Below are 12,964 nucleotides of genomic sequence, written 5' to 3' on the forward strand. Positions count from 1 at the left end.
CCTCTGGATAAGGGTGACGACTGATGGAACTGCAGCGTACAGAACGAAATGTCAGAGCAGGGTTCAGAGGCAGTAGAATATAGGATTCTGCTAACAAACTATTCTAGAATGGCATTCATAAGGACAAATGTAGAATCAGATCAACCATGACTTAGATTCTGCCTCCAACAGTGGCAAACCATATGCCCTTCACCTGGCAGGATTGTTGGGTGGATTTACACCTCACAAGTTTAAAGTTTAAAGGAATCAGCTGTTATTTATTGGTACCCTGTTATTGTGCACATGCTGTACAGTACATACATAATTACATGGATAACACAGGTACCAACCTGCTTCCAAGGTGCTTAAATCTAAAATAGAAAGTATGGAAACTGAGGACTGAGAGAGAGAAATATGTTGGCAAATGTTGCATGTACCTAAAACTGGGTTGCAGTTGGGAATGTATATTAAAAGGATAAATCAAAGGCCACTTGGAAGATAAGATATAAGAAAGATTAGAAGGCATGGACAACTGGACTATGTATTCACCCTATGTTCTGGTGGCAGCAAGGAAGAATGGGCATGTAATTGAAAGAAGCATGAGACCTTTGGTTGGATGAGATTGGTGGAGTTGGAGAAGCAGTGGTCATAGGTGGAGATTTAAGGAAAAGCCAGGGTCAAGAGCTTGGTGTGGTCAAAGTGGTGGGTAGATTTTCAAGTTAAGAACAGAGCACACATAGCAGCAGATAAGTATGAGAAGTCAGAAGTGGTTTGAAGCGGCTGTTTAATACAATAGAGATGGATACATTTGGAAGTCGAATTTTGGATAGAGGTAAGAATTGAAGAATGAAAGAGGAAGGCTAGAGAAGAGAAACTGGCAATAGTAAGGGCATGAAATAATCTAGCATGAGCTAGAGGGGACCGAAGAGAATCGGCGTATTTATAAAAGAGAAGCAGCAAGACTTGGCAATGGGACAAATGCTAAGAGCAAAGGAAAAGAAAAAATAACCTATGAAGCTACCCTGTGTCCCTTATCAGTAAGGTAAATAGTGCTGTCAACAGGCATGACACGGACTGAGGAGAAGAAGACTTGGAAAGAAAGATCCACATCCAGGCAGAGAAGAATAACATGAAGGCACAACATACAAACAGTATTTTTTTGTTGTTATTGTTGTGCTTTTTCGTTTCGCAAGACTATCTTTTCTCAGAAACTAGCTGAATCACTGATCTTTAACATCTCATTGGTCGGAAGAATGATTTATACATTACTAAAGGGTATGTCACTGTACAATTTAGAAAAGAGATGGGGGATTTTATGTTTGAATGTTCTCTGTGCACAGGAAACTAGCAACTTGGGGAGATGGCTTGTAAAAATGCTTGCATCCTTCCTGAACTAACCTTCAACCTACCCAGAGACATGAACATGCACTTATAGTGGTGCTTCCAGTAGAAAAAGATAAGAGATATTTTCCATTTATACATCTAAACCTAGCAAATGAAAGGCAGCACATACCAATTACCTTCTCTTTTCTGGTAGATATTGTCAGCCAGTACACAGCTGCTGTCCTTTTTTATTTTGGTATGTATGTATTAACTGATGACTCACCAAATAATTCCAGCCCAGGAAGCCAGCTGCTCTACAGAAATAAACCTTAATTAAACAGAAAGTTGACCACTAGGGATGTCCCTGGAATGTCACTGTGTCCTAGAAAGACATCCTCATTAGGGTAGAAAAAAAGACAGGGTTGGACTGTATTCCAAATATTAGTCTGAAGCTCAACACAGCAATGAATAGTGTTGTGTGTATGTGTATTTAAGTGTAAGGCAGAGGAGTTAGAATGTTGGGCTTAATAGGGTTGCCAAATTTCAAGAAGTAAAAATCCAAACACCCCTACACACTCCAGGACAAACCGCCGCCTTCCAGAAATCCCCCCCAAATATCACTACATCCTAGACGTATAGCAGCCCTAAGGCTTGACAAATACCCCCCTACTAGCAGAGTGCAGGCCGCACAGCATCTCTTAACTCACTGGCAAGCCAACGGGTACACAACAGCATCTACGAGGGCTACCTGTGCAAGTTTGCAACTGTACTGAATCACCATTTTGGTTCAAATTTGGCCTACAACTCCATTTCCCCAATTGGCCTGCAACTCCATTTCCCCCCAAACCAACTCCTAGAGTCCAAGGTCCCTTGTCCCCCCCCCCACAATAAAATATTTGAGCCCCACATCTGCTGATGGGCATTGCTATGCATTTGGTGTGCATGGGCTGAGACTTATGATCTATTATGCAGGGCGAGGTTTACCTGCCCCTCCCCAAATATTTTATTCAAGATGGCACCCCTGAGTCCATTTAATGGTGGGTTTGACTGAGGCACACATACATATGATCTTCCAATTAAAATAAAAAATATATCCACATGCGCTTTATAGTTCTACATATTTATCCAGAACCAGTGCGGAGATAAGCGCAGACCTCAAATAGCAACCAAGCCACTCCTTTAAAATACGTCCTCCCCACACGACACGCGTGAACCAGAAGAAAAGGGGAGGAATTTTCCCTCAAAGGCAGTGACCCACCCTTTCGCAGGCGCCGCCCTGCCAAGAGGCGCGCTCTCTCCCCTGGCGGGCGCTTGCTGCATCCCGCCATTTCAGCGGGCGGCGAAGAGCACGGAGGCCTCCGGAGGGGGCGGGGCCTGCGGTTCGGCGGGAGGGGCGAGCTGCCTCTTAGCGCCCGGCCTCTTTCTCCCCGGGGCTCTGCGGCGGGATGGAGGAGGCTCTGCGGCGCGAGCTGGGCACTTCGGCGCTCCGGCCTACGGGCCACTCGGGGGGCGGCTGCATTAGCCACGGCGAGAGTTACCACACCGATCACGGGCGCGTCTTCGTGAAAAGCAACTCCCGCGCAGAGGTGGGGGAAAGAACCGGAGGGGAAAAGCACCGGCGGGTAGTATTCCCGGTGGGGAAGGCGGATGTGGGCGATGGGGAGTGAAGTGCAAAGGGTCGAATAAAAGCCGTGCTGCAAGAAGGCGAATTGTTGTTTACTTCCCTTTTTCTGAATAGCACTCCCATGTTGTTTGCGTCTTTTTTTTTTTTTTTGCAAAGTGGCCTGACATAGGCGCAAATGCACAGAGCGAGCTCGTAACCCGTCACAGTGACGCGACGACGAGGCTATGTCCATGATTTACTTCTCCTGCCCTGCAGGCAGCTGTTTAAAAGCAATGGTGTCGCGGCCGAAAGAAAGAAAGAAAGTGCCTGGGGACGAGCCAGAGTTGTGGTGCCTCTGGCTGTGTGTTCGTTGGCGAACTTGCTAAAGTCTGAGCTGGAGAGGGGTTTTCTCGCCATCCATCTCGTGGGCCCCGCCACTGCAGCGAAGTGGAGGTTTACTTTTGAGGAAGTGTCTTAACACAGGCACCCCCAAACTAGGCCCTCCAGATGTTTTGGGGCTACAATTCCCATCACCCCTGACCACTGGTCCTGTTAGCTAGGGATGATGGGGGTTGTAGCCCGAAAACATCTGGAGGGCCGAGTTTGGGGGTGCCTGTCTAACAGGACATATTGGCAGGGTTTTAATCTGAGGCAGGGCCTTAGGAGCCCATTTAAAAAGCTGCGGTTTTGTCCACACCACGAAACGTGTGAAATAGTAAATGAGAGTGCCCATGATTGCATGCAGGGTGCCTTGTTTCTGCTAGGAAAGTAGCTTGCATAGGTAACAGGATTTGTGCTAGGCATTCTTTTTATGCCAACTCTCCTGTTAGAAAATGGCCACTTGTGAGGCATGATTGGCAGAGGTTTTGATAGCTAGTGTTAACGAAGGAATGAGCAGACATGGCTTGGCAGTTTGCTACATAATAGCTGCTGTGTTGTGAATTGTTCTCTGATTCAGTGCTGGAAGGGCGGATGTGCCCAGAAAGGGGCAAATGTGCTGTGTATGCAGGCTCCTAAGATTATTATTTTTCTTTTAAATCTGACATGTGCTGGAAAGTTTTGTATGTGAAAGTGTTTACAGAAGTCCCCATCCCCTATTTTATCTGACAGGCAAGGAGAATGTTTGATGGAGAAATGGCAAGTTTAACAGCTATCCTGCAAACAAAAACTGTGAAAGTTCCTAAACCTATAAAAGTTATCGATCTCCCAGCTGGTGGTACTCTGTTTGTGATGGAGCATTTGGATATGAGGAGTTTGAACAGGTAATCTGTGTCTCAATTTCTTGCTGCGATTTACTTGCATATTCGAGGAGGAAAATCAGTATCATGTAAACCACCTTGAAGGAAACAAGTTAAGACAAATTAATCAGATTTACTATTCATTTATGCAATGATGTGAACTAAAGTTGGGTAACATTTTGGCCCATAAGTGTTTTATGAGGACTTCTAAAGAGGAGAAAGAAGACCCAAGTGTTTATTAAAAAATGTTAAATTTATTATTGCTTTGCTTCAGTCTGAGCTGCAACCAGCATGCTGCCATGTATTCTAAATTGGGGTTGGGGTATCTCCTTCGGCCTGATGGCTGCATTCCATTGTACTCAACTTTCCGGAGGTTGAATGCCAGTGGTGACCGGGGACAAAAGCAAAAGTGGGTAGAACCATGGATATGACGTTCAGGTTTGTGGCGTAGGCTATGTGCTAGGCATGCAAAACTCAGACCATTTCTCGCCTCTCCATTTTTCCAGGCGGACCATTTCTCACCTCTCCATTTTTCCAGGGGCCTTATCACAGTTCAAGGACTTTGCAGCCAGGCAAAAGCACATTAGAGTGTGGAGCAGGCCCCGTGACGGTTGTGGACTGGGAAGGTGCATGGCAGGAGAGTCCAAATAGGGCCAAACAGAAAAGCCTGGAGAGCTGCATTCTGCTCTAAATAACGAAGCTATAACTTTGTCTGAGATGGGAGCATAGCTGTCAACATTTCCCTTTTTTAAAGAGAAGTTCCCTTATTCTGAATAGGATTCCTCGCAAGAAAAGGGAAAAGTTGACAGCTATGGATGGGAAGGTAAATTACCCTGCTCTTACTGAACTTCCTTTATGAACTTTGGTACAGACAACATTTTCCAAGTTACTGTGTTTGCTCTTTAATATACTGTATTTGGTGAGATTTCAATGTTAATATATTAATTAATTATGTATGCATTTACTTGTGTATAGGTTCTTACTGACTTTGAATGCATAGATTTACAGTCAAAGTGTGCCATTATAATTTTCTTGCGAACCTTCCCAGTAGGTGATTCTGTTGGACTGCTGGTAACAGCTTGACAGTCTTTTAATCTTTTATTTTGGAATGGAAACTCAGAGTTGATGCAATAAATCAATTTTTATTGTAATCAAACAAATCAGTTTGGTTAGAAATTTATCAGTTTGGATATAGAACCCATATTACTTCAAAGACACACACTCAAAGCCAAATTGCACCTAAATCCTCCAGATCAGTTTGTCATCACGGGACATCTCACTGGACCAAAATTCCTCCTCTATTGTTGGCTGAGTTTCCAACAGGTCAACAGTTTATGCTAATCGATGCAATACATATTTCTTCTTTCAAGAACTCCAAACCTGGAGTTTTCATAGCCCCTTGCCCAAAGTCCAAGGTAACTTAACAGGCCACTGTATGATAAACAACCCCATATTTGGGCTTCCATCACATGCAACACTGAGGCTTAGTGTTATAAGGGATCATAGTGTCTTGAATGCATGCAGTGAATGTGTTGAGGTGCTGGATGAGACAACCTCCTTTTTGTCCTTTAGAGATAAAGGTAAAGGTACCCCTGCCCGTACGGGCCAGTCTTGACAGACTCTAGGGTTGTGCGCCCATCTCACTCAGAGGCCAAGGGCCAGCGCTGTCCGAAGACACTTCCGGGTCACGTGGCCAGCGTGACATCGCTGCTCTGGCGAGCCAGAGCCGCACACGGAAACGCCGTTTACCTTCCCACTAGTAAGCGGTCCCTATTTATCTACTTGCACCCAGGGGTGCTTTCGAACTGCTAGGATGGCAGGCGCTGGGACCGAACAGCGGGAGCGCACCCCGCCGCGGGGATTCGAACCGCCGACCTTTCGATCGGCAAGCCCTAGCACTGAGGCTTTAACCCACAGCGCCACCCGCGTCCCTCCTTTAGAGATAGGTACCTCTTAAATTGGGGTTGGATAAAACATGTGCCCTCCCAGATGCTGTTTCATGGTGAAACCATCAAATTTTTGTTGCTTTGTAAATGTTTCTTTTTTACACCACTAGACATGCAGAAAAACTTGGAACACAGTTGGCTGATCTTCATCTTCACAATCAAAAACTTGGGGAGAAGCTGAAGAAAGATGCAAACACTGTTGGTAAAGTACCCAGCTGTCCATGACTTGCCAATGCCCCCAGCTGTTTTGCTCTAACTCTATAGCAGAACCCCTAGAAACTCTTCATTGCATGCATAAAGAGATATTAAAATGCCAACAAGCTGGGGCAAGTCAGCCCTCCCTGAAAATTGCTCCTCATGAAGTTGTTACAGTAAGTGTCACACTTTTAAACAATAAAAATAGGTGCTGCTGCTGCGTACCCTTGAGTACCCCTTGGGGAAAAAAATCACTGGGCAGCTGCATTTGGCCCCCAGGCTTGAGGTTTGTCACCCCTGGTTCAGATCATGATTTTGTCTCCAGTAGTAGCAACTGCATACTTCTCAGAATCTTACTTAATTTGTTGTAGCTGAAAACTGAAAACATAGAAACTTAGTAAGAGCTATGTGTTTTTAAGGTTTTTAAGATTTGGGGGAGCAACCTTTATGGTTCTCATGCTAGTAGCAGCTGAGACCTGTGGGTATAGGGTGGTATATAAATTAAATAATAATAATTAATATTAATAATAATACAGTGGTACCTTGGGTCACAGATGCTTTAGGTTACAGACTCTGCTAACCCAGAAATAGTACCTTGGGTTAAGAACTTTGCTTCAGGATGAGAACAGAAATTGTGTTGCGGCAGCTGGAAGCCCCATTAGCTAAAGTGGTACTTCAGGTTAAGAACAGTTTCAGGTTAAGAACGGAACTCCAGAACGAATTAAGTTCTTAACCCAAGGTACCACTGTTATAATACAAGCAAGTCTATTTAGAATGGAGGTTTTTAAATGATAGCATAATAAAGTTTCCTATTTTTAGAAAGTTATTCTGTTCAGAACGGACAATCACCACTTCTCTCTGTTTTAATAGGTAAAGGCGAAGAACAAACTGGGGTCCAGTTTGTGGAAAAATTCGGGTTCCACACTGTTACATGTTGTGGCTATCTTCCACAGGTATGATCTGGACTAATGGCTCTTCCACACTGAGGAAATCATTTAGTTTTTTTGTTCACTTCTAATTTTCCTTTAATTGGGAAATGCTGAATATGTTTGAATAGGAGGACTTTTAAATATTAATTCAGAGAACTGTAACTAGGTATGAAGATTCCAGGGCTACTGTCATAACTTTTGGTATTAGTAACCAATCTTCACCTTTCAGCTAACACAACAGAAGATGTTGGTGTTTACAGCTGCACCAGTGAATGCCCCTGAAAACAACTGCTGTGCCTTATGCAGCGTCAAGAGTTTGTGTTAGCAGTAAGGTAAAGGTAAAGGTACCCCTGCCCGTACGGGCCAGTCTTGACAGACTCTAGGGTTGTGCGCCCATCTCACTCAAGAGGCCGGGGGCCAGCGCTGTCCGGAGACACTTCCGGGTCACGTGGCTAGCGTGACATCGCTGCTCTGGCGAGCCAGAGCCGCACACGGAACGCCGTTTACCTTCCCGCTAGTAAGCGGTCCCTATTTATCTACTTGCCCCGGGGGTGCTTTCGAACTGCTAGGTTGGCAGGCGCTGGGACTGAGCAACGGGAGCGCACCCCGCCGCGGGGATTCGAACCGCCGACCTTTCGATCGGCAAGCCCTAGGCGCTGAGGCTTTTACCCACAGCGCCACCCGCGTCCCTGTGTTAGCAGTAGCTAATAGATAATTAACACAGCAAGAGTCTTCTTTTTATATATAAAAGTGTATAATTTCATATTTTTGTAAAGTGTGTAAAAGTCTGAAAGTCTCATCCACAAACCATTTAAATCTGTTTCTGCACCAGAGAAGTAAATAGTTCTAGATGAGCCTCCATACAAATGGTATTGCTTAATTGGTTTATGAATTGCTTGTCTTATTTCCATTTTTCATCAGAGGGCCTTTTTCTTTTCTTTTCTTTTACTTTTACTATGTTTATATATATATATGTGTGTGTGTGTGTGTGTATAATTAAGGATTTTCTTGTTTTACAGAAGTAAGTGTAATGCCTCGTATTTTTTCCATGTAACATTTTTACAAATCCGTTTAATTTGTTGAGACATTAGGGGGAGAAGAAAAAAAAAGAAAAAGGGGGGGTGGAGGGAGGGAAGATGGATGAGGGTGGGGTCGGGTGGCGATGTTTCTATTATGCTTAATGTATGTAGGGTTTGGTGTCAGCGTTGCTTGTGCTGCTCATTTGTGTTCCTTTGGTGGTGAGAGAGTTGGGGTTAGCCTAGGGTGTGGTTGTTTGTTTGTGATTGGCTGTGGTGATCTTTGTTTTCGTGTGTGAGTGGGGTGGGTGGGTGTTTTGGATCAGAGGGCCTTTTTCAAGGCATCTTCTCATAGAGGCAAACTGGCTGAATCTTTGACTACTTGCTTGTTTAGGTGAATGACTGGCAACAGGATTGGGTGACTTTCTTTGCCAGGCAACGAATTCAACCTCAGATGGACATGATTGAGAAGAACTCTGGAGACAGGGAAGCAAGAGAACTTTGGGCAAAACTCCAGGTAACAATGTCCTATGGGGACCATAGAGGGAATTGCCACATTTGTAGAAGTGGGGTTGTTCTCATTGTGTAGAGTTTCTGTAATACTTACACTGTCTGTGCAAATGTCATGATCCTCTTCTCCCCAGAACCTAATAAACTAGTGGAAATGAGTCTTTTCACCCACATCTCTGTGAGGTCTCTACTAATTGTAGAAGAACAATACCGTAGCAGCATTAAAGAGCCCTCATGTGAAAAAGACCAAATAATATTTGAAAGGAGTGGAGGAGCTATTTGAATATACAATAGTACATTTTAAAAACAAAGACTAAAATAAGCATTCTGTTCATTGAAATAAACACTGATATGTGGCTATATAATGTGAGAAGGAATGTCTGAGAATTTTTTAAAATTTAAATACAAAACGCTTAAAAATATTCTCTAAGGCCTTTTGATAAAGTAGTACCTCAGGTATCTGGTTTAAATGCTAGCAAGACTGTGGAAAATCTTGTAACTTAATTTTTGGATGTGATGTGCCCCCTACTGTTCATGTTACTTTAAAATCGAATCCTATTCACCTAGGGGACGCAGGTGGCGCTGTAGGTTAAACCACAGAACCTAGGACTTGCCGATCAGAAGGTTGGCAGTTCGAATCCCCGTGACGGGGTGAGCTCCTGTTGCTCGGTCCCTGCTCCTGCCAGCCTAGCAGTTCGAAAGCACATCAAAGTGCAAGTAGATAAATACCTCTGGCGGGAAGGTAAACAGTGTTCCCGTGCGCTGCTCTGGTTCGCCAGAAGTGGCTTAGTCATGCTGGCCACATGACCCGGAAGCTGTACGCCGGCTCCCTCGGCCAATAAAGCGAGATGAGCGCTGCAACCCCAGAGTCGGTCACAACTGGACCTAATGGTCAGGGGTCCTTTATTATACACCTAGGTTGTCCACACCCTAGGTTTGTCTCTTTTTCTCTATACAGTATCAGGATTTGATGTGTCTAGTGCTTAAAGCCACAAATTAGAACAACCCATCCCTTTACAATTAACTTTAGCAACTCCTGCTTTCTTTTTCAGCTGAAGATGCCCAGTTTGTTTGGCGATATGGAAATAGTTCCTGCTCTTCTACATGGGGATCTGTGGGGAGGAAATGTAGCTGAAGATGACTCTGGGCCAGTTATCTTTGACCCTGCAGCTTTCTATGGTCACTCTGAGTATGAGTTAGCAATTGCTGGGATGTTTGGTGGCTTCAGTGGTTCATTTTATTCTGCCTACCACAGCAAAATCCCCAAAGCACCAGGGTTTGATAAACGGCTCAAGCTGTACCAGCTATTTCACTATATGAACCATTGGAATCATTTTGGCGGAGGGTACAGAGGTTCATCTATCAATATAATGAGGAATTTGGTCAACTGAATTCATACCTGTAGCTTTTATTTCCCTGTTTTGGAAAATATATACACGTATACACACCCCATAGGGTTTCAGCTGTGCTAATGTGTATATGCTGTAATAGAACCTGAGCTTACACCCTCTTTCCACAGCTAAAGGCCAAGTCATCCTGTGCCCTAGGTTTGGTGTCCTGTTCTTGCAGTTTATCAGAGAGCTGCCCAAGGAGGTAACAAACCTTTGATTTGCACGAAAGAGGTCTTGTTTTGAGGTGGTTCCATAGATCTAGGGGGAAATTCCTGCTGTGCAAATAGTTTGGAATAATTTTTTCATGCCAAAGAGAGGGAGAAATCCAAGCAGGGCATTAGAACAGGTAACAACTTGCTATGTTCATACATATACATTCAAAGGAAAATTTACAGTCTTAGTGAGTGGAAAGATTTTTCTTGTCCTCCTGCTTAGCTTTCAACCTAGTATTTTGGTGGCAGATACCAAAGGAATATAGCACCTGTGTTCTAAATAGAACTGGAATTGGAAGCATATATTGAGTCTCTGGGGACTTCATTCCACGTGGGAAGATAGAGGAGGGTTGCAGTCTAGGTGGCTTCAATAGTCCCCCCCCCAGCCCCCCAGTTAGCACTGCAAGTTTGTCTTAGTACATCTGTAGCAATTGGACCACATGTTTATAGAAACCTGCTTCCATGCCATTAAGTTTCATCTATCAGCCTCCAGCTGGTCCATTGCTAGCCAGCATAATCTTGCCTCCCTGAATAATCTATTGATTTATAATGCGTTTCTAGTCCCCGGTGAACTAGCTGTGCATTTATAGGCATATATAGCTATCTCAAACTTAGTTTCTTATGGCAGCTTGCTAGACACTCTGCCTTTTAATTCATTCCATAAAACTTTCCTATGCTCCTCCTGACAATTGGTAAAATGAAGTGAAATGCCTTCTAGCAGATAGTAATGCAGTAAAAATGCATTCTCATTAAAGTGTTTCCCCTTACCCAATGGTTTGGGAATGTGACACTGTGAGGAAGGCACCATAACACTTAGGCTGTTCTCCATTTTAGGACCACATTTTTGTGTTGGATTGCCAACTCCTTTTCCAAAAGGGCTCTCATGATTTAAGTGTAAAATGACAGGCAAAAAGATGGTGTGTCTTTCCTCAATGCAGCATCTTCCTGCTGGGAAAAGTTTGCTTGATCTTTTATGTGTCCTACAGTTGTTAAGGCACAAGAACCTAGCCAGAAAAAATTCTAACCAAATTCTACTAATTCTAACCAAAATGCTGTTGCAGCACATCCTCCTCAAAGTAATATTCCAGTAAAATTCTGTCTTACACGATTCAGCTTTTTCACCAGCCTGACAGTGATTTACCACACCTGATATTAAAGAATTTACTTCTTGCTTTAATTCTCTGTCCAGGTGGCAGCTGCCCTCTTGTTGGTTGTGTGTGTGATGCAGGGTTAAATTGGAAGCGGAGGAAGAGGCATATGTAAAAGTAGCATGCATAAGTTACTTTATTTTATTCTAGTATTCTTCTTGTTTGGTGATTTGGACTGGTACACGTTCACTGCAGGTATTGTCACAGTTCCTTTCTGGTTCATTGCTGGTACTCATGCTGAATACATGTACCTGGATTCTTACTGGAAGTTCCTTAACATTGCATTTGGAAAATAGGTTCCCTCTTGTGGCCATTATGCATGTCAGTTTCATGTTCTCCTTACATAATTATTCAGTTACAGCATTTTGTGAATTCTGCAAACTGATCCAGAGCTCCTGGGATATGTCTAGTAATAATGGGATTAGGATGGAATTATACATATGAACAAACACTATGCCTAATATTACCAGGTGAGAGAGGCATGATTCCTAGAATGCATGCTCATGTCAAACACTAAATTCTTTCTGTTAGCTTTTACTTAACATTCCTCTACAGTGTTTCCTGATATTTTTCAATTGATTTTACACTAAAAACAAACAGATATAAACTTATTTATTAAATTCAGCTGTGTGTGTGCTACTTTTAATTTTACTAATAGTATCTGTGGTTGATCTGGGTTTAAAGCAAAGCATTGCTCGTGAGTGTAACTGGTAATCTTTCTGGGTTGTGTTGAATAAAATATTTTCTGGACAGATTACTTTTCTTTGGATTTTTATTTATTGTTATCTATCTGTAATGGTAAACACAAAATATTATGACCTCCAAATATTTGCATCGTGTAAACATTGTGAATCAACCTTCACAAATATGCAATGCATACTATATTGTTTCATCAATAAAGTTAATCAGTGTTTCCGCAATTGGCTTGTTAAGCTACAAAGTAATTCATTGCCACATTGCAGGTTTCTTGCCCCTCTTCTGTGTCCTTTAAAAACTCAGCTTCCCCTGACCCATTTGCTGGACTTTGCTGCTGCTTTCTGTACCGAAGTCTTCTTGGAAGAAGCTTCCTGTACCTCTCAAGGTTCTCTATATGTGGCCTAGATTACAAACAATGATACCTTCCCTTCAAAACCTTTCAAGCACCTCTGCTTGTAAATATTGTGAAACAATTAAGAACCAATAGAATATAAAAGTTCTGCAAATTTTGAAAAACAGTTTCTGCTTGTACAGTGTTAACCAAGATGGCACAGTCACATAACAGTAAAAAAATAGCACTGAATAAACCTATAGACCCTATAAACCTTCCAACAGTTTGACTTTAACCTGCAATTACGCAACTGTTGTCTCCTGATACAGATGGATGCCATCCACCCCCAAACGCCCTTCCCACTTTGAGCTATGACTAAATGGGCAGCTGTTCCCAAATGAGTTATCAGAATCTTGCTATGTAAATTGGGAGTTATCCCCATTAATA

At 43.1% G+C, this 12,964-nt stretch overlaps 1 protein-coding gene across 2 annotated transcripts in view; it reads left to right on the forward strand.

The window, feature by feature from the left end:
* Positions 1–12,242, forward strand: part of LOC310672479 (ketosamine-3-kinase-like) — a 31,485-nt gene extending 19,243 nt beyond the window's left edge. The window contains exons 1-6 of one of the 2 annotated variants that reach the window (XM_083429704.1): positions 2,573–2,888; positions 4,016–4,167; positions 6,200–6,291; positions 7,155–7,237; positions 8,624–8,746; positions 9,792–12,242. In XM_083429704.1, the coding sequence (XP_083285830.1) occupies positions 2,748–2,888; positions 4,016–4,167; positions 6,200–6,291; positions 7,155–7,237; positions 8,624–8,746; positions 9,792–10,130 (930 nt within the window). In that variant the 5' untranslated portion in view covers positions 2,573–2,747 and the 3' untranslated portion in view covers positions 10,131–12,242. Of the gene's footprint in view, positions 1–2,572; positions 2,889–4,015; positions 4,168–6,199; positions 6,292–7,154; positions 7,238–8,623; positions 8,747–9,791 lie in introns of those variants that run through there. The other variant, XM_083429705.1, reaches the window with a different exon arrangement.
* Positions 12,243–12,964: the final 722 nt, after the last annotated feature.

Source organism: Podarcis tiliguerta, assembly GCF_965153285.1.
Source record: "Podarcis tiliguerta genome assembly, chromosome: 2".
Taxonomy (NCBI): Eukaryota; Metazoa; Chordata; class Lepidosauria; order Squamata; family Lacertidae; genus Podarcis; species Podarcis tiliguerta.